Raw genomic sequence first — 21,374 nt, 5'->3', positions numbered from 1 at the left:
TGCATGTAATTATGCATAATGTAGTTATTATCATAGTAAATGCATGTAATATGTGTAACAAAGACACTGTAGTATTACCATATCTATTATAATTATATAGCCTACTCGGCTATGTGCCGTCTTGTATATTGTACAGATTTTTTTAATAGTTTTTGTGTTACATAAATATTATACTCTGCGTGTAATGCATGAATATCTTACGAATAGCACGTGATTTTTAAAAACAGCTCATAAAAGCAAATTACTATTAAATGCATCTTATAAACCTCTTTACTGCCGTTAAAATGATTGTTGTTGTTGTTGTTGTTGTTGTTTAAGTTTTAAGCATTAAAAAGGTGTAAGGAGGTGCCACAGCTCAAGAAAAAAAAGAAAAGGTGCACAGTCCTACTGAACATTGAACAATGTTTTCCTTTTTTTATTCCAAAACGTCTAGGATGAAAGAAATGAGTGTAAAATATACAACAGAATTTCAAACACAAGGAAGCAAAAATCAAAACACAAAAAGGAAAAAATTACAAACAATTAAATTGTCATACACAACCTGCAATGTGAACCTCTTGACAGGGAACAAAGAAAAAAAAAAGGTTTGTACGCCTCAAAAACCGAAGGCATTGTGTATTAGTATAGTAACCCAGACATCGTCAGACATGTCTAAAACAGTACTGAAAAGCAATTAACCTTGAACTGCAACATCTTAAAACTGAAAAAGGACGTGACGTAACATAAAACTGAATCAGACAATCTATTCGATCATGGGTCGTCTTTGCTGGACTCTATACTACGCAAGAAAGAGAAATGAAGATGAAACAGTTTACAAAGCTTAAACAAAAGCGGGGTGTTGAATTCGTAAAAACAGGTTAACTTGTTTGAGTACATGGCTCTCACCATTAGCATGCAAGCATGCTGAGTTTAATATATCCTTATTAGCGCCTTAGATTTAACCTCAATTGCGCAGCAGGCTCATGTCTGTTAAAGAGCTTTTTTTTTAATACATATGAGAAAAGCAAAAGAGGACATTGCCTACACCCTGTAAAAATGTCCTAATGAGCCACACTGACTGCTGCAAATGGCTATGGATGTAATATGCACAGCTCTAAAAATAAAGACGACAAGGGAACAAATAATGTGTTAACACAAACACAATCAACGGGGCCGGCACTTCCTCCTCGCATTAGCATGAAACTTGTGAGGAATAAATGACTGAAAAAATAAAACTCGGATCACAGTTTACAGCACTTGTAAGAAAATGTTTCAGTAACAAACCTGGCCGTTCCTAACTTCAATAGCGTGTTTTAGTGGAAAAAAAAAAATCTGCTTGGAGATACGTGGCGGCCAATGTAGGGTCAGAGGACCCGATTACCAATATCTGATACGCAATAGTCTGATAAGGCACTTTCTTTTTGTTCTTCCTTTATCAGAGGGCATGACCAAATAGTCCCTCCTAATGAATAACAAGTGTTGGCATCTCGGTCTAAATCAAATACAATCAGCTGACTAGAACAGAGCAGAAAATAGTCAATTCTCAGCCACTTTTTCCAACACTTAAATATTTGGGTGCTGCAATACAGAAAGAAAAAAATTCACAGAAAAGAAAGCCTGCATTATTTTTTCTTTTAAAAGAAGAGCCTTGTTGCATTCACTGTAGTGTAATTCTGCAGAACTGGGAGGAGAGAGAGAGAGAGAGAAAAAAAAAAAAAAAAAAAAATCACAGAAGCAGCATATAAAATTAGAAAGAAGATACATAAATGCCTGCCCTCTAGAGACTTACAGACGTACTGCAAGTTACAGACTCAAGGTTCCTTTTGAAGATTTCCAAATAACTATGTTGTTAGCATTCCACGGTAACATAAGCCCTCTTATATATTTTACAGGACTCTGCTGATTGAAAAACGGGTTGATTTTGCCACAGCCCAGAAGTTAAACTGTTTTTCTGACCATTTCAAATCCTGATAGCATTAACAAAAATTCCAGGAACGCTCCACTTGACATAAAAAAAAAAAAAAAAAAAAAAAAAAAAACGCAGCAACTTGGCCAAATTATTTTCAGCAAAACTGTTAAGTCAGATAAGGATAAGTGGCCTAAATACAACCTTTATTAATAACCAACAGGGCTGTAATGTTCATGAGGTGATGATAATGTCTTCATGTCTGCAAGCGTTTGATGGCATTCCACCACAAAAAAAACAAAAAACAAAAAAGCAGAGTAGCCAGGAAACCAACCAAATTTGGAGTGTTAATGTCACAGTCTTCATTCTCTCATGCTCTCCACAGTCTTGTTCCTGATGCATCAAGAATGAAAATCACAAAAATAAAAACAAAAAACAAACACGTTGTGGTCTCCTGGTATTGAACGCATAATGAAAACAACTGAAGTAGCCCATGTCCCGGTCTGCATTCGTGATGGTGTTGCACACAAACTGAGGATTTTTCACATGTGCAGAGAAACAAAATCAAAAATAGTCTGGAAAGAATGAAGGAGGGGAAAGATTGGGGGGGGTTGGGGTAGGGTGTAGTCCTAAGCCGCCAATATATAGTCCAAGCCTGGACTACAACTCCCAATAGTGCTTCTTGAGAAAGCCAATAAGCTGCAGAGCACAGATAAAGCGACTGAACAGCAGGGTGCTATGAGGTCATGACGGTCATCTACGAGACTGCAGAGCAATGACTGAGGGGTCGGTGAAGATGTCAGCTGCGCCGTCCGGAGGGGCTCTTCTAGTGACTGACCAGGCCCTGCAGCATCATCATGAGGCGCCGAGCACGCTTGCTCAGAGGGCTGTGGGCATCCTGCTGCAGGAAGTGTAAGAGCTTCTGTCGTACCTGGGACAGCACTGCAGACATGTGGTCTCTGGTGACCGGATCTCCGTGGTCCAGGTTCATTACAGCATCTTCAAGATAGCTATAGAAACAAGGAGATACAAGGGGGTCAATGTAAACCACAAGTCCAAAATAATTGCAGATATTTTTCCACGGACCTTAAAAGCGTGAAAGTTAAATTTTTTTCCTTTTCTACGGCTTTTTATTTCACTTGCCTCTAAGCCTTCGTGAGCAAAATGGGCAGATTTCAAACAGCTTACTTCTGAACGAGTAGCTTTTTAAATGAATGTGAAGTCAAATTGTTTCTCCAGGCATTTAGAGTTTCACGGACTACAACTGTAAAATACCTGCTAACATAATTTCAAGCATCAAGCAATCATATGCGTCATGAAGGAGCAAATGTTTTCTCTTGCATCAGACTTTGATTCAACTGGAGGCACCATTTACATCATTTATTTTATCAAAGTGTTCTGGCAGAAAGGCTAAGTTCCTTTAATCTCTCCTGTTACGATCACCAGTTTGCTTTGAAGCCAATTCTCATTAATATTAGAAGCACTTTGCACTGGGCCAGACCTCTAACAATGTATTAATATTAAACTCAAAAAGTGCAAGAGGTCTGAGCTTTTCAAAGTTGAAATTTCAGCAGCCATTACTTCAGTCTTCAGTGTAATGATCATTCTAATAAAGTATTTTTAAAAAGACATGGATTTGATTTATTATTTTTAATTTTTAGAGCATCTACGATGCATTTTTTGAGTATATTCGGATAAAAGGTCAAGGGTGCTTATTTAAAATAGAAAATTTTCATAACGCTTTAAATGTCTTAATTCCTTGATGAATGAATGAATGAATACATAAATAAAAACATGAATGGGAGTCTATGTGGCCAGCGCTAGTCATTCATTCTAGTCCTCAAAAACAAATCTGCTGTTTTTTGACAGCTGTGTTAACAGAACATGTTTGTTATTTCTTTAAGCTATTCCAGGCTAAAGCTTTTTTTGGTCTTCTCTCCAGGCTGCTTGGGTTTTTTTATAAAGTCCATCTAGGATTATTGAAACGCCACCTGCCTGGAAAACTATCTGGGAAATCTCTCCATCTGCCCCTTACATTAATAGACACTGGAGTATGATACCACCGGAGACTTGAGCTGTATGTTGCACAGGGGTCATCTTAATTACCTCACAAGCGATCATTAAGTTAAAGCTTCCGATTAAGTGGGGGAAAAAAAGAAAAAGGAGGAAATGTAATACAATGACCTTAATATCCCCAGGACTTTACGGTGTAGTCCTGTCCAGATGGCTAAGCTTTCATGCCTCATAGCAATTTGCTCTATTTTCACATGTGTAGGCCCTGTTCCAATACATTTAAGCCCACAGTGCTGTTATCTTAACTATAATCTACTGGCCCGGAGAGATGTTACATTCCCGGTACACTGAAATCACTGTTCACATCTTGTATTCTGCTAACTCTTATTTGCGAAGATAAAAGCTGATGTTTAACTCCGCTGCGTGATGCATAGAGATGGGTTTAATGACAGAATATATTGTGTCACACCAGAAAAAAGCAACTTTTAGCACAAAAAAAAAAAAAACCCCAGGTCAGGAACGCATCCAAAAAGATTTCAAAGCCATAATCTATTCTAATATTAGTTTAACACAGTATTATTGTTTGTTTTTTATTTTTAAACCAAGTGTTACATAATGTGATGCAGCTGTTGCACTGATGCCAGGCTTGCTTTTCAGAGTCACGTGCCATGAGCACATCACTACACAGCGTTCAGGTAAACAAACAAAAAAAGTGCCCAGAGACTCCGGCTCGTTCCACTTCGGTGCACTCTCCTAGCTGTTCCTGAATGCATAAATGTATGTACTTATGTACTGTACTCCCCAAAGCGGGATTAGGGTGTAGTGTGTGAATATTAATTGGGCCATGATAGCATTGTTTGGTAATCTAATCAAGTTAATGGATATTCATAAATCAGGCCTGGACTAGCACATGCAACATGCTGCTTTTAGCCAATACGTTTGTCTACTGGGCAAACACCACAACGTTATTAGTTTTTTCTAAGCAATACTGTTACTAAAAAAAAAAAAAAAAAAAAAAAAAAAAAAACAATTCTTGTGCATTTTAAAATTAATTCCTTTCTGTGACAACAAGCTGGATTTTCAGCAGCCATAATTCCAATATTAAGGATCCTTAAACATTTTGTAATAAAAATGTGGTATATATTCTATGCAGTTGTGTACTTGCTACAAATCTCTAGGATTTGTAAATTCCAGATTTAAATAATGACCCGTTCCTGGTCATTGTCATCCATCAATGACAATATCCACGCTTTCCTTGGTTTCCGTCTATGAATACTACGCATTTCAGTAATCATGGATCATGGTCACACTTTGCAAATTATGGAAAATCCCAAAACTAGACGTAAACCAACTGAGACGAGAAGGTATTGGAACAATCACGGAAATGAAAAAAGTGGAATAAAAAAACCTCAGACTAAAGAGACTCCGCCATCACAGTTGTATTAATAGATATTCGCTCACCTATCTATTATTTATTGTGCAAGTAACAGTCAAGTGCAAGTGATTAAATACATATAAATGAGCTTTTGCTTCCGTGAGCATGTTTTGTTCCAGAGCATCTCCCAATGTTCCATGCTCTGTCACCGAGTCATCGTGCTTCGCCTCTGTTTTTTTTATATATAAACCAAATTAACATTAAAGGCACAATGTTTAAGTAAAACCGTAACAAACAAACAAAAAAAAAAACACTCAATATACACATCAGATATTGTAAATGTTGAATTTATAATAACGGTTCCTAACCAATGCTAAAAACTATTTTGCTGCTTAATATGTTTGTGTACATTTTAAAGGACCCAGGATTTCTTTCAGAAAATTCAATGAACAGCATTTTTTTAAAAAAATGAAAACCTTATACCAACACTTCTGAACATGAGGTACTAAAAATAGATCAATATTGAAGCATGAGTCTTCCCACTTAAAATAACATCCTTATGTCCGTGCAGAACGAGGACAGACTTACAGATGGTAATGTCTATGCACATATGGGCCGTATGAAACACTAGTATTTTAGAGTGTAATTCGGAGATAGGACTGGCAGACAGAGCAGTTTATAGCAGTAAAGGGACTTGGCAGCACATAGGCAGAGCATTACTCTGTGATTCACGGGAGCTGGTCCCTTTCCCCAGCAGAGAACTCTAATGCAGCCCAGACTGTAGAGCACTTTAATAACTGCAGCCCAATGCAGCAGTGCCACAGAAGCGGATGTCCCCTTCAACACAAGGTCATCCACAGAGGAATTAAAGCGGAGAAAGAGCTGATGCCTTGTGTCTTAAAGCATTAATACCCTGTGATATGAATCTGTATTTCGCCCTTGATCTCATACAACATACAGAGGACTATAAATAAATGCTTAAGTGTTTAATCATTAAAAGCACAGTGCTGTGCATGATCTTGCATGCTCATTCAAACTTTGAGGAGAGCTGAAGGAATAACTTTCACATAAAAGGACATATGGGGAGGGGGATAGAACAAGACTGAGGTAGTCGAAGGGAACAAACCTGATCTTGAGTTCTGTGCGTGTGCTCAGGTTGGTGGAGAGCTGCTGGATGAGAGACAGAAGGACGGCCTGATGGAGTGGACAGGGCTGCTGGCCGAACACTTGCTGGGAGTCAATGGTCTCACACACGTAGAGCACCAGATTCAAGTCTGCTGCAGATAAAGCCTGCAAGAAAAACCACAGCGAGCCTTCTGTGAGGAAAAACCTGGAGAGGACATACTAATACACTACAATACAGTGTTATTGTGAAAGATGATCATGTATAGAGAGAGATGATGGCAAAAGGACACATCTCATGTCAAATACCCTGTGGGAATAAGAAATAAACGATTGCCTACAATAACTAAATTTACAATTGTCTGAAGTAATAAATTAACAAGTTATGAATACATATGAAAAATTTACTTAACATAATTAACAGTGTTTGGCTAATGCTTTGGCTAATAGTGATTTTCATTGCTTAACTTAAACTCTCCTCAATGGAGACGACCTTCCAAAGTATTTGAGAAAATGTTTTGCACATGCTCCATAAATTTTGTCTATTACACAAAATGTAAACAGTTGTCAGGTTATATACAATGCGGCAGATTTTAAAGACTTGGCTTAAAGCTTCCTTTTTGGAGGAAGTGATTTCTTCTGGTATTTCTGCTGTATTTTTAACAATACTTGTTCTCAGAAACCTACTAATGTTTTTCAATACAAATAAGAGTTATTGGGAGGAAAAACTAAATAATTTTGCATTATATATTGATGTTTTTCCACATTTGAATTAAATGTATACATATTTTAATGATTAAATAATGTGGCTTAATACAAGTAAACAGAGAGCATGACACAAGCTGACCTGTGGGAAACATGACAAGCGTCGAGGGATCAGTAACCAACCTGTTGGAAGGCCTCATTAAGTTGGCCCTGCTGCAGTAACTGCAGTATGCTGGCCTGCTGGGCCTGGTAGTCCAGATGTGCAGAGGGTACAGGTGTTCCTGCGGCTGAGCGCATGGCCTGCATGATGCTGGAGGTGACAGCTGCCTGCTGCTCCTTCATGGCCAGACTCACCTCTCCCTTCACTATGCGCTGCACCTGTGTCAGGATTGAGTCCTGCAGACTGCAGAGAAGACAGACACCTTTAGTCTACTGACATTTTAGAACAAAAGACCGGATTCTACCCCCTGTTAAAAAGGGAACAAATTAATGGACTGTATTCAAGACATGTGTCACCACTGAACACCGTATAGCGTATACCGATACATTTTTTGATAGCTAACGTAAAACAGAAATACATGACGTCACACTATGTAAAAATATCAATTCCATAGCAGAAAATGTACTATATTTGAAATCATAAAAAAATAAAAATAAAAATAAGAAAAGGATTTAAACCAGATGAAAAAAAATATCTGTAATTCTACTATTGGCTTACATTGGTATAGTTTGCAAACATTGGAATACCTTTAAGATATCATTTACTTTAACTGTTTTGTCCAATAAATTAGTAGACAAATGTTACACAAGACAGTAAAGAGGTCTGTGAAGGTGTCTGTGATAAAGGGATTCTCAGCAACTTAAAGTTTTAAAAAAAGTGCAGCTTCTGACACTTATTGGCCAAACAGATGGCAATAAAAAAAAAAAAAAAAAAAAAACAACAACAGGTATTAATTAGTTCAATTATTAGTTTTTGTTCATAATTTATTGACAAAAGTTCCACTGAATGACATTTTAAGGCATAGTGATTAAAAAGCTATATAAGCTTCTAAGAGTATTGGTTTAGGCAAAATTTGAATTTACTTACAAACTGCAATAACTTTCATATTGCAATGTTAATCTCAATGTAACAAAAATATTTATCTATTTGTTTGGTTTTAAATGGTACAAGCCATTTAATCCAGAATTTAATACAACATGCTTTATATTGCAATTGTGTGAGAGGGAAACAAACCAGCTCTATTGATAGAAATTAAACCCAGGATTAGGCCGGGTGCCATACCTGCCAATCCATTTACAAGGTACTCAATGCAGAGCTCCAAAAAATGCTTTCTCTGCATGAACTCCTAAATCAATAGCTTCCTCTATTCATGCAATAAAGTCTTCCATAAGGGAAGGCATGCAGGAGGAAAGAGAATAAACGTTTGCTGTATTCCTCCTATCCTTACATTGATTTGTGACAACTATCGGAAGAGCTGCATGCATGCAGCTGTAAGCCTTACTTTCCCACGATCATGTGGAGCTGATGCTGAACGTCAGAGCACACGCTGGCCGTCACAGTAGTGGCCAGCTGGTCTTGAGAATTCTGGAGAGTGTCAATCATCTGTTGCAGCTGGCCAATGACGGGATCCCGTGCATCCTGGTCCCGCTGTTTCCTGTTCTTGATGTGTGTCTCCAGCTGCTGGATGTCTGCGAGAGAATGTGAAGTCATTAGATATTTAGTTACAGCAACACATTACAACACCGCTTAACACAGAAGAGTTTTTTTTTAAATCAGCTGGTGCTACAAGATGTGCAAATCTGGCATAAGAGCATTTAGATTCATTAATATGCTCCACTTAATTTCGTAAGCACAAATAAAAAAGTCAGATGGGTACTATAGTCTACCATAATAGTTCTTACACTCGTTGGTTCCCTGTTTGAAGCTGTCATTGATCTGCTGAAACATGGACTGGCAGCCTCTCTCAAACACGGGCAGCACAATGCTCTGGAAGGTCTCTTTGTAGGCCGCCTGGATGGGGCCCTGCATGGCCTCTGCAGCAGCGCGACCGATAGCATCTGTAGTGTTCTGTGAATAGAAGAATAGGACAAAAAGTTAGAAGAGTTATGAGTTTTCCCCAGTTTGAGTCTTTTCGTTGTGTTCCGCAATGAATTATTCAGTGCTACATCAGTGCATAGAAGTTGGTGCACTTCTTCTGAACCGCACAGTTTGTAGTATGTCTTTCAGAGAAACATCCTTTCCAGGCAAAAATGTTTTTAACTCAGCCTTTGGAAAATAATATCATAACAAAAATCAAGTTTGGATTAAAAAAACAAAACCATGTAAAGTGTTCATTTTCAAACTTTTAGCAGCTGACCTTGGATTTAACAACTTTGGTGACATTCTCTTTCAGTGTTCCTTCCACTGCGGTTAATTTGGCAGCGATGGTGCTGCTCATCTGGCCAGTCATAGGGTCTAGACTCTTCGATATGGCTGTGTAATAGAAAAAAAAAGGTCACCTAAAGCTTCACTCAAATCTTAAATCAATAAAAGTCTTTGCTCCAACTATTTCACAGACACAGAACAAGAGCAGAATGTTCACCGTTGTATTGAACTCTAAAAAAAAAAAAAAAAAGTACAGTTGAGTTTAGAACATCAGCGCTCACCCTGTGGGACGGTCTTCTTCATTTCTTCACGTAAAACTTTGTCTAGCCTGTTGCAGAGACTGTTGTTCAGAGTCTGGACGAGCTGTTGAACCAGCTGGTCCTGGAGCTGTTGGTTCCGGCTTTGTCCTTCAGCCAAAATTCTCTCCATTCTTCTCTCTGTGTTACCAGTTAAAGTTAACAACAAATTGCATTGGCCTTACCAATCCAAAGTGATTACAAATAGGGCCGGTCGACCAAAATTTTATTAGTGGCAGGAGAAAAAAATTAAATCCAAACTGGCAAAGTCACGCAGATCGTTATTATCTGGTCTATAGCAAAACTGTATGTTTCGGCAGGACATCCAAACACACACCTATCATTCATCCACCACAAATATGGCTTATCATCTAAAATATGTAACATAGAGAAATGCTCGCTATTCAAGTGTTTGTGCAGAGGCTGAACAGCAAGGACAGAAGGAGGCACCAGTGCACATATATTTCAAATCTGTAAAGACTATGATTATTTGTGTGCACTCACAGTAACAAAATGTAGGCGCATCACTACTGTGAGGATGATGAGTAAGTGTGTGAGTTCATGTCCTAAACCGAAACAAAGAAAGCACTTGTTCATCAGCAAATTATTAAAATGTTAATGCAGCCTCCTGGTAGATGTGTTGATGAAATCCCATGTATTAAAAAAATAGCACGAAGAAACAAAATCAATGTAGATTTCATACTGTCAAAAAAAAAAGCAGCTTAAGGTGAGAGCACAGATGCGTTACATTTTTCTTGCTCATTTGCGTTTAATCTAATATTCATTCTAGCTACAAATCTCCCTCTAGTGGCAGGATACGTTCTTGCTCCTGCTGAGCCAACATGGCGTGCTCAATGTGAGCCATGATGGAGCTCTGAACAGCGTCCATGTGGCTGGTGACTCTCTGCAGAAGATCCAGCTGGTTCTGTCTCAGCTCAGCGATCTCCCTTTGCTGACTCCTTAACATCTGTAGGAGCTCGTCCTGCACCTCTGTGCTCATCTGAGGACACAACAGCACATTTATTCCTCACTTGTGAAGCTCAAGGACTCCCTGGGACTTGTCAGCGCAGTTGTAAGACTCATAGCAGTCACAGCAGAACATTCATGCTACTGAGTTTGCCACGTTATTCATTGGTCTCTGTCTCCACTGCGTTAATGTTTTATTTATATTATGAATCACAGTGACTGGACAGAAAACAAGCCTTCATGCATTTTCATTGGGTTTGCACAATACAAATACTGAGAAATGCATTCGGGTTGCGATGCAGGGGATCAACAGACTTACCTGGTTTTCAATCTGTCTAGACTGCGAGCACTCTCTGGGTAGGAAGGAAAACAAAGATGATCGAATCAGTCACGCAATCAGATTATATGGCTAAAGGGGCTCACTGCTCAATCTTATGTTAAACAATATAAACATTAATATGAGGGAAATTTCCATCATACGGAGTGCAGCTCACTCACCCTTCATCCTTCTTGCTCTTCCTCTTGAGCTTAGGGGAGCTGCGGGGAGATGTTTTCCAGTCTTTCACAGGAAGTCTGTGAGAAGAGCGAGGGCCACAATTTCCTGAGGAGGAGGCCAGACTAGCGACCTCATCATCATGATCGCTGTCCATCACGGCAAGGAGCAGAAAATAAAAGGAAAAGACAAAAGATGAGCAAAGTTATCACCAAGGTACTGAAGACTAACGCTACAGGTGTCTGAAACCCCCTTAGACACAGCCCTTAATTTGCATATTCACATCATTATCTTTAGTCTTTGAGACATGCTCAGACTTGTTCAGACATGTACACGTGAGGAAGGAGTAAATAGGTTTTCAATATATAAACACCACACAAGTGTGTTAAAACTGTAAAGATATTTACATGGTCACAGATGCTGTTTTTTATTTTATGTAGTTATAACAATATAGTTTTCCTTATGCTTAATGTCCAATACAATATATTTATGGCTTGTCAGTTTTCATAAGACATGCCTCCTTTTGTTTTGTTACACAAGATATATTTGTTATCTATGTTTTATTATCTTTATTTAAAGAATACACATCCCAAATAATATGATTGTATTAGAACCCATCCCATCTTTTGTTTAGTAACCATGGCAATTTCAGTTCAGAACTGATTTAGAATACTGAACTTCTATTGAAAACTCAAGTCGTGACCCTTTTTTTTTTTTTTTTTTTGCATGTCCTTGATATTAATTTTTAGCCAACACACACCACATAACACTTCCATTAAAGCTTAAGATTTTAGTATTTTAGAGCATCCTGAATATGGCATATGCATAACAAGCAGATGCAAAAATGGACAGACAGCATAAATTGAGCAAAAGTAATTAAAAAAATAAATAAATTAAAAAAACAACTACAGAACAAGACCAGGGCCCGTATTCACAAAACATCTTAAAGCTAAAAGTAGCTCCTAACTTGCTGATTTAGGACAAAATGTTAAAAATAGTGGGCATCTCAGGTCTAAATTTAGGACTCCTATATTTTTGCTCTAATAGCATTTCATAAAGTGTTTCAGCGCTAAAACTAGCTCCTAAATCAGTGAAACAAATCACTTAAGACCAACTCACTAATATACTAAAATATACTTGTCCCTGAATATAAACGTTTTACAAAAATTATAAAGTGATCACCTTTCATCATCTCCATATCCCTCCTTTATATAGTTTCATTAGTGACAACCTGGATTTCAAAATATTTTTATGAATAAACCCCTGACATTGTGCATAGTTAGTAAGCCTGCTGACGTCATCCATAGCAACAAGGTTAACCCCCGCCCATACTCTTATCTTTACTCCTTCGTAAAAGTTTTTGAATATGTTTTGTGAATACGTTTTAAATGAAAACTTTTAGCTAAAACCTTTAACTGCTATCTAGGAGAACTATAAGTGGTAAGATAAAACGTTTTGTGAATATGGGCCCTGGTCTATAAAAGTGATATGGTAAAATGTGAAGTGTACCTCTGCTCTGCACTTGCATCCTGACTGTCATTCTGAGTCAGGTGATATGTGCGCCTGTGGTATGGAGAAGAAATGTGTCTGTCCTTTATTTCCTCCCTAGAGCTGTAAGAAAACAGTCAAAACAAAGTTATCAAATACCTTAATCATAAAACAAATCATAACTCTCAGACACGCAAGTCAATACTAAATGTTAATATTGAAAATAAATCGAATATAGCAAATAAATCAGCTACTGAAACTATTATGTAGCTTGTCAGTGATCTAAGGCTCTGTGTATTAACTGCTGCTTCATTTGAAAATACGGATGCTCCGATCTGCATTTTTTTGTTTTCCGATAACGATACCTGAGATTCAGGTACTCCGTTTACTTGATACTAAAGTAAAATTTTAAAAAGTGCTGAATTACCTAATAAACCGTATGAATCACTGTGACTAACCATGTTTTGTAAACAGCGATGTTTCATGCAGATAAAGTTTTTAACTTTGAAATGTGAATTTTTAAACGTTGATTGCAGGCGATGCCCACTTAGTGCCACTATCACCCGAGACAGGCAGAGACGCAGCACAAACGCTGTTATTAAGCTGGTTTGAGTCACCAGTCATTTAAACATACAAAACGACACAATTAAAATAACATGGTATTTTTGGTTCATGGAAACAACAGTTTTGGTAAATAAGATACAATACTAACATGAACTGTTAACGAAACATGGAAACTGCTCCAGAAAGGATTGAATATCATACCTTCATGCAAATCCGTCCCAGCTAACAATACAGTACCAATTATGTGATTTATCGGTACTGTAATTTTACCTATATTTCATGTGTTGCATGCTTGTAGATTCTACGTTTTTTTTTTTTTTTTTTTTTTTTAAATAGTACAATGGCGAGTGCAACAAGTATAAATGCCTTGTCCATTTGCTGAGGCGGTGTGCAGTCAGCGGAGCTAGGCAAAAGTTTACAAGGCTTTAGTAAAGTGATGTACAGCATGGTCCTGTGTGACCGCGATGAACACTAACATCTGGCATGACAGGACAGTTCGCTTTTCTGAGGCGATAGACTTATCATGACTAAGCATAAGAGACTATAATAAATTATATTTATTTACCAGTCTCCCAAACCATTGTCTCTCAGGCTGTTGCGAGTTTCTCGTGTGATATCAGGCGCTGCGGGCCAGGTGTGGTTCACGCTGCTGTCGGAACAGGATCCTCCGGCTGCTGCTGCGTTCTCCTGCGACAGAGCCGTCTCCAGCAAGGAGGGTGTGGTATTAAGTCTCTGTTCTCCATCCACAGATGCTGCACCCAATTCCAGAGGCAGCAAACTGTGCTCAGCACTGCTCCGGGCTCTCGGAGACAACAGGTGGAGGACTGATGCGGCTGATGCCATGCTGTCAGAATGTAGGACAGGGCCTGAGTCAGCAGCGGCGCTGGCCAGCCCCCTCTGCAGGGTCTCAGAGGCGATCTCGGGGATGTCCTGGGACATTGCCGTAGAAGCAGAGGAGATGACATCTGGAGAGCGAGCTCTCGTCGGTGAGGCCTGGGGGACAACCATAGGGTCTATGGCCTGGAGATCCAGGGAGAGAGGAGGGTTTGGAGGGGAAACCTGTGGAGGTGGAGATGGGAAATAAGGAAGGGGAAGTCTGTGAGAATAAGGAGCAGCTTCACAGAGCAGAGAGGCCTCTCGCAGGAGGGATGGAGAGAGCACCAGTGGGGGAGAGAAAGCCTAACCGGATGGAGTAGTTGGAGGGATGCATTATAAAACAAAAGAATTGTTAAATGAGTTTTTCATTTAAATCAGATTTTAAAAGACTGACAGTCTGTGCTGAGATTTGGTTACTGCTGAAATCTGATTCAAAAGGATAGTCAATACAGATTGTCTGCGTTATATCTACCATAATGACATAAGCATTTAAACTGTTCAAATGTTTACGGGCAGAAAGATTTTTTTAAAATAAAGCATGACAAATTCTTTAAAAGAGCAAAATACTTCTTTCATAAGAGACGTTTAGGAAACATACAAATAGTATTTTGTAACAGTAGGGCAGTAATACATCAGGGCAGTAAAAAGAAACCACACAGACAAATATTCATAATTTTTTTTTACTGCCCTGATACTACTAATCTTACAAAATGACAACTCTCAAACACCAAAGCAAAAACAGAGCTACTGGACCTCAATACATCACTATATACAGTTTGGCATGTCCATTAATACCTGGATATTTTCCCCAAGGCCTGAGATGAGAATAGAGTTGGATCTCGGACTGCTTGAGCTGGCATTCAGAGTCAAGCTGCTGTTTCCACATTCAACAGACATTTTAGGGCTCTGGGCCAGATCATCTCCACCTCTGGAAGAAAAAAAATTGAGCAATGAGCGCACGTTTTAGACTCAGGTGAATATTTCTTACACTATGTAGATCACTCAGTAGGATCCAAAAGTCTCAAAACACTCATGAAAACCTGTAAAGTTCGGAACAGATTATGGATTAATAGAGTTAAACTCCCCACCTTGCACCGCTGTCTGAGCTGCTCATAGCAGTGACTATGGTCAGGCTGCTGGCACTGCTGCCAGGAGAAGCAGGCATCTAAAAAAAAAAAAAAAAGAAAGAAAAAAAAAAAAAGAGAGCAAAGATGAATAATCACCCTATCTGAAGGGACCTAATAATGCATATTTAGCAGTAAAAGCCTACGGAGGTGCTGGGCGTCATGAAGGCATCTGGGGTCATGAGTTTGGGCAAGGCTGATGGGGCTGGACTCATGAAGTCAGCTGGAGTTGGAAGAGCCAGAATCTTACTCAGGTCATTCTGTGATCCACTATCTCCAGACTCTTTATCAGAGCTCATTGCCTCCACATTCAGATCAGCAAGTGGGTCAGAAAAACCTGAGAGGGAAATGCATTTAATTTTAAAATTAACAAGTGCACTATTTCCTGCAATTTCTGGTATAATATATTTCTTTTGCTATAGCACCATGGATTCAGCAATGGCAGTCTAGTAATATATATATATATCTCACCAAAGCCATCCTGTGATCCAGGTGATCCAGACTGTGGCATAAAGAGGGAGGATGAGGCTCCCTGATTGGGCTGGAACCAGATCTGCACATCCTGTAGTGATCTGTGGACATAAGAGAGTGTTACTCCACTACAGATCTGAATGCAAACTTAATTTCGTCATTGACAGCTTTTTTTTTAACCCACTTTGTATGAACACAGTAGAGTTTAATCTGGATTCCTGATTTGGACTCAGAGGGTCCCTGGTTTCCTTCTGTGAGGTGTTAAAAGAAAAAAATATTATAAAGAATCAGCTAAACGTATCTTCACTTCACTCAGCAAGACTACAGACATTTACACAAACAAAATGCATGGAAATAAAAGGAACAGACCTGTCGTCATGCTTTCACTTTCTTCATCAGGGGGAAGGACCTCTGTGTGGCGCAGTCTGGCGCGAGCAACATCCTGCACGCCGAAGCTTAGCACAGGGTGCGTAAGCAGAAACTCTGAAACTGCAGTGAAGCTAGCGCGGCCTTTTTCCTGATCCTGTAACAGCTCCATGACGTACAACACCTACATATCAAACACAGAGTCAGCCGCTAATAAACAACTAGTTACTCCACAATGTCATCATTTGCTTGTAGCAACACTGACCTAAACTCAAGTCTCCCATTTAGCAGGAGATATGCTAGAGTTGGCTAAATGATCATGTTTATTTTGCTTGGACACTTCTTTCACGTCTTTCTACCAGCCCCAACGTCATTCCTATCGTTATTTCTAGTACAAACTATTTTTAGTACTTTCTGGTATGATAGAATGATTAGATTTCACATTTGCTTAAACAATGACTTACATTTCATTTGTATGGAAATAAACAACATAAAATAACTTCTTTTGTTTTCCAATTAAGACAGAAAAGTTATAAATAAATATATAAATAAAAAGTGTTTTGATGATTTGTGGAAGTGGAAAACATCAGGATATACTCGTAAATATGGAATTTTAGCTTCTTTCAGTGAGATCTGTTGCTCTTTTACTTCAATTTTTTTAAATATACTCACACACATTAAAAAAAAAATTTAACACTGAATCTAGAAAAATTAAAACAACAAAATCGTATGCCATTACTATTGTTAACTTTTTAAGTTTTATTAAATCAACTGATTAAATCAATTACATTTATAAAACCATTAAACACTGACTGAGACAACAAAAATATGTATTGAAAATATAACATCATAAAGAGTCTGACCTTCCTCTGAACATCACTGAGGATGAGAAATTCTGCAGAAAGGTCCAAACTAGCCTTCAGGCTGGGTAGAACACTGCTGTTAAATGGATCTGGGGAAAACCTGAAACAACAAAAATTCACAAATATAAGCCATATGCATAGTCTAGAAAGATTTATGCTCAAGCTTGAACAAAACCAAATAAAATACACTAATAAATTAAAAAATTAAGAGACCTGATAGTTTGTAAGCATGTCCACGACACTGTGCACCACATCTTAAGTTCCTGGTTCTGATCAGCTCCAGTGATCAGGAAGCGCCAGAAAGGAACTCTTCAGAAGAAAATAAATGGTTAATTTTAATCTAATCTACAGCACGTCTCTAGGACACAATTTCAAGTGAAGACAACTGCAAAAACAGCTTAAAGCCCGGTGTCAGTTTCCCTGCTGACTTAAGGATGCTGGCTTTGAATTTGGACCACTGAAGACTATATAAGCTTCATACTCACTCTGGGTCTTGCTTCTTGTGGTTGTCACAAAAGAGCAGACAGGAAAGAGGCCGACCATTATGTGGCTGCCATTCATGCAGGCATCTGCAAAAGGAGCAAGGTTATCGATTTTGTTATAGGTCAGCTTTAGAAATGTAATCAAAAATATCAAACGGTAATAGTGCTAATCATCATTAACAGTATAACTGATTAATTACATTTTAAATACAATGACAACGCATTTATGTCGTAATTACAGTCAAAAGTTTACAATATACACTTAATAACATTATTGTACACAGTATTGAGAGTTAAGCATATTAGCATATTTTTCCCTTGTCAACTAAAAGCAATACATTTTTAAATAATTGAGAAATACTTCAAAGCTACATGCGACTGTTTGATTTATTAATATTTATACACTACCGTTTGGTTGGTTTGGAGTCGGTAAGATTTTGTGTTTTTGAAAGAAGTCTCTTATGCTCATCATAGCTGCATTTTTTAACGAAAACAGTAATAAAAACAGTTACATTGGGAAATATTACTATTAATAAATGTAAAGAATTACATTTAATATATCGATTCCTGTGATGGCACACACGATTTTCAAGAAGCCATTACTCCACTCTTCATGATCCTTAAGAAATCATTTTAATGTGTTTACTTGGTTCTCAAACATTTCTGATCTGTTATTTTTCGAATGTATTCTGTTATTATCAGTGTTATCAAAAGTTGTGCTTTTTGATATTTTTCTGAAAAACATTATGCATTTTTCCGAATTCTTTTATGAATAGGAGTTTAAAAGAACAATGTTGATCTGAAATGGATTTTTCTGGTAGCATTACAAATGCCTTTAATGTAATTTTTAATCAATTTAATCCCTTGCTGAATAAAGACACTCCTTACCACTTTCAAAAATAAATCTTACTGACCCTAAATTGTGACCAGTAAACTATGTACAGTTTCATAATGTCTCAGTACCTGGGTTGGTCCTGTCCTTCAATGTAAATTTGCCAGAACTTTACAAATCCATCATGACTGGCTGTGGCCAAGACCGTGCCGTCAGGGGACAGAGCTCCCTCACTAATGCGCTACAAAATCAGAAATGCGTTTAATAACAAACATCACTCTGTATAAATCACTTATCGCAATCACATTACATCTAATTTCTTAATTAGTTAATACAACACTTCAGAAATAAGCTAAAAGACAGCAGAACTTACTGCTGTGTGTCCTCTAATGGTGATGAAGCCCTCTTTCAGTTCTGTGGCATCCACAGGCCATGAGCTGTTATTGGATCGGAGGATGTCTAGGTCCCAAACCTCAGCCTACAAGCACAGTTACGAGAGTAATAGTGTTAAAAACATTTAAAATCTAATAATGTTAAGACATTTCGGAAAGAAAGTGATAAAACTGTCAAAATCCAAGGAAATCGTACTCTGTCTTCATGAAGGAGTGCCAGTGTCTGACACGCATCCTCTGGACTCTCATCATTGTCCTCCGGGATGAAGGGACACCAGATGAGTCTGCGGTTGGAATTTAGTGGAGTGTCCTCTGGCCTTCGGATGTGAACGATCACTTCATCTCTTAAGAAGCATCGATGTTAAGGAGAAACAGCAGAGCTGCCTCTGCTTATCAGCGTTATACTTCAATAAATGTAGATCCTGAAAATACATTTTACAACCTTGCAATTTTTGGCAAAAAAAAAAAACGAATAAAAAAAACTCTTTCCTGGTCTATAACCTCCATTAATCTCATTAACCTGCTGTTCTTGACGATTTAGAAAAAACGTGAAAAAACTTTATCGTAATTCCCGTTTGAACTACAGAGGATACTGTATTTTGCTGCTGTGGCTAGTGAGTTGCCAAATGAACATATTTCCAGCCTCATCCACGCAACCCAAAAGGGTGGAGTCCAAGTGGGCGAAAGCAAGGTCTGTGACGGCACCGGTGAAGCCCTTCAGCAGCGAACGCTCAGTTGATCCCAGCCGCAGCACTCGGATCATAGAATGATTGTTTGCACCTGTGAGTGAAATACAATTACAAGCCATTCAGCTGAATCCCACCAATGTCTGAGCTGTGGACAAAAACGGTATGCAAACTGACCTCGGATGGCATAAGCCAAGTACGAGTTGGACACAGCTATTAAATTGCCATAGTAGTACTTGTGCTCCCAGTCATATTTGGCCACGGGCTGAATTTTAACCTATAAGAAAAGTCAAAGGAAAAGATTTAGAGAACAAAACCATTTTGATCTACGAACTTTACCATGATTTTATTTGGTTTTTAATGACAGTGAGACCATGAACTGCTAATATTGAGTTTTGCACATGTTCATAAATATACACACCTTGTTGCTGCCACGAGCCTTACTGTCAATACTAGAGTCACGACTGGACACGATTTCAACATTGTTTGCTCTGATGGGGACACAAGTGGACCCATCATCTCCTGAAAGGCAGCTGGAACCCCAAAAAATAAAGAAATTGACTGACAATGAAGAGCTGTCATTTTTATATACACATGTAAACAAAACATATGCATATCTATTGCAAGATTTCCATAAAAATATTAAACGGCTGACTTCAGCATTAACAATAAGAAAACACGTTTCTTGTGCACCAGTTCAGCCTATCAGAGTGACTTCTGAAAAATCACGAGACACTGAAGGTTTGAGTAATAACTGCTAAAAAATTAAGCTGTCATTACAGGAATTGGTTAAACGTTTAAAAATATTAAAATTACAAACCATAACAGACTTTGTATAGATTTTGAACCTTTACATGCTACTGTAAATACTACAAAGCAAAACATTAAGTGGTTAGTTAATGGTTTGCTAAAAAATGTGTTTTAACAATTGTTAATGAGAGCATAACATACATAGTCTGTGTGTCCTGTCCGTTAAGTTTGTCTGAGTTGTGAGCAGCTGGCTCCACCATTGTTGCAAGTCCTCCTGCTCCAATAAGATCCGCTCCAAGAACGCCATTCAACTCTCCATTAAAAGAAGGTTTTCTCTGGCTCTCTACCAAAGGCTCTGTGGATGAAATGACTTATAAATCAAGTCGTAAAAATGCGCTGACGCACTGTGACTATTACTTCGATGCTTTTTAATACAACTATTATGACCAACACCTTCCCAATATTAATTTTGTCGTTTTTTCCCCCCAGAATATTACATATGATATGTGACGTCTGGATATATGATAAATACAAATCCGATGCGTGTAACGCATTGTATGTGTATTGTCCTAACACAATGCAAAACCTTGTAATGATGCACAAAAAGTTGAACAGGTTTTGAAACCGTCTTTTTTGATTGACATGCCATCTCTCAGAAACCTATAACGTAACGGTTATCAAGTTACTGCGCGGTGATGCATAAAAAACGCATTAAACTCTTGATTAACATTTAGGCTCATGTCGCACTTTATACTCAACGATTTCCGTCTTGAGCAAAGCTGCCGCTGAGCCAGCCGGAGTTTAGCTGTTACATGCTACATTATCTCTCCTTGTATTCTATCACATTAATGCGCAAAACAAGATGTTTGTCACTTATAAAACGTAGTTAGAGCTGTCCCGCGTTTTTGGGAGGCTGTAGTCAGGTGGCTCGCGCTGAAATCCAGCGCTGCGCAGCATCATCGAGCCGCGGCCTAGCTGCTCCTTTCCCCGGCAACTTACCGGCCGAATTACCGGGACGATCCAGTTTCAAGATGTCCCGAAGGTGCTGGGTCGCGCCCTCTATGTCCATGTTGGAACCAGAAGCCATAGAGTAGGGAAGGGGGGATTAAATCACTGGAAACTTCCAAATTCTCAATAGTTTAATTTTGTGTCTGAGCTCGCCCCTCATAAAAGCTTGCAATCGTCCGTCAACTTCCGTTGAGCGTAACCTGCATTTCAGTCCCCCGACTCTTCTGGCAGAATTTTTTCGGTTCCGGGGTA

General features: G+C 38.5%; 1 protein-coding gene across 2 annotated transcripts; it reads right to left on the bottom strand.

The window, feature by feature from the left end:
- Positions 1 to 388: 388 nt before the first annotated feature.
- edc4 (enhancer of mRNA decapping 4) lies at positions 389 to 21,305 on the bottom strand. Of its 2 annotated transcripts, XM_043216696.1 has the most exons (30): positions 21,114 to 21,305; positions 20,316 to 20,469; positions 19,786 to 19,897; positions 19,542 to 19,641; positions 19,272 to 19,458; positions 18,875 to 19,022; positions 18,660 to 18,764; positions 18,418 to 18,527; positions 17,863 to 17,928; positions 17,458 to 17,541; positions 17,186 to 17,281; positions 16,973 to 17,072; positions 16,113 to 16,293; positions 15,928 to 15,994; positions 15,744 to 15,844; positions 15,419 to 15,609; positions 15,237 to 15,313; positions 14,944 to 15,076; positions 13,838 to 14,331; positions 12,730 to 12,831; positions 11,226 to 11,369; positions 11,047 to 11,080; positions 10,581 to 10,761; positions 9,747 to 9,902; positions 9,458 to 9,573; positions 9,003 to 9,168; positions 8,603 to 8,789; positions 7,284 to 7,503; positions 6,400 to 6,563; positions 389 to 2,895 (listed from the first exon to the last, which is right to left on the bottom strand). In XM_043216696.1, the coding sequence occupies exons 1-30, from the start codon at positions 21,199 to 21,201 to the stop codon at positions 2,712 to 2,714; spliced, it is 4,248 nt and encodes a 1,415-aa protein (XP_043072631.1). In that variant the 5' UTR covers positions 21,202 to 21,305; the 3' UTR covers positions 389 to 2,711. The 2 variants fall into 2 exon arrangements, with proteins under 2 accessions (XP_043072631.1, XP_043072633.1); XM_043216698.1 differs by lacking the exon at positions 17,863 to 17,928.
- Between the last annotated feature and the right edge of the window lie 69 nt (positions 21,306 to 21,374).

Source organism: Puntigrus tetrazona, chromosome 18 (genome assembly GCF_018831695.1).
Source record: "Puntigrus tetrazona isolate hp1 chromosome 18, ASM1883169v1, whole genome shotgun sequence".
Taxonomy (NCBI): Eukaryota; Metazoa; Chordata; class Actinopteri; order Cypriniformes; family Cyprinidae; genus Puntigrus; species Puntigrus tetrazona.
This window is presented reverse-complemented; position numbering and strand designations above follow the sequence as displayed.

Bases quoted from the DNA above. Each gene is read 5' to 3' on its own strand.
- edc4 (XM_043216696.1), bottom strand. From the start codon at position 21,201: ATGGCTTCTGGTTCCAACATGGACATAGAGGGCGCGACCCAGCACCTT. The intron at 18,765-18,874 runs GTACGATTTCCT...CTGTGCTTGTAG, and splicing joins CACTCCTTCATGAAGACAGA to GCTGAGGTTTGGGACCTAGA. The intron at 16,294-16,972 runs GTCAGACTCTTT...TTTGATATGTAG, and splicing joins TCAGTGATGTTCAGAGGAAG to GTGTTGTACGTCATGGAGCT.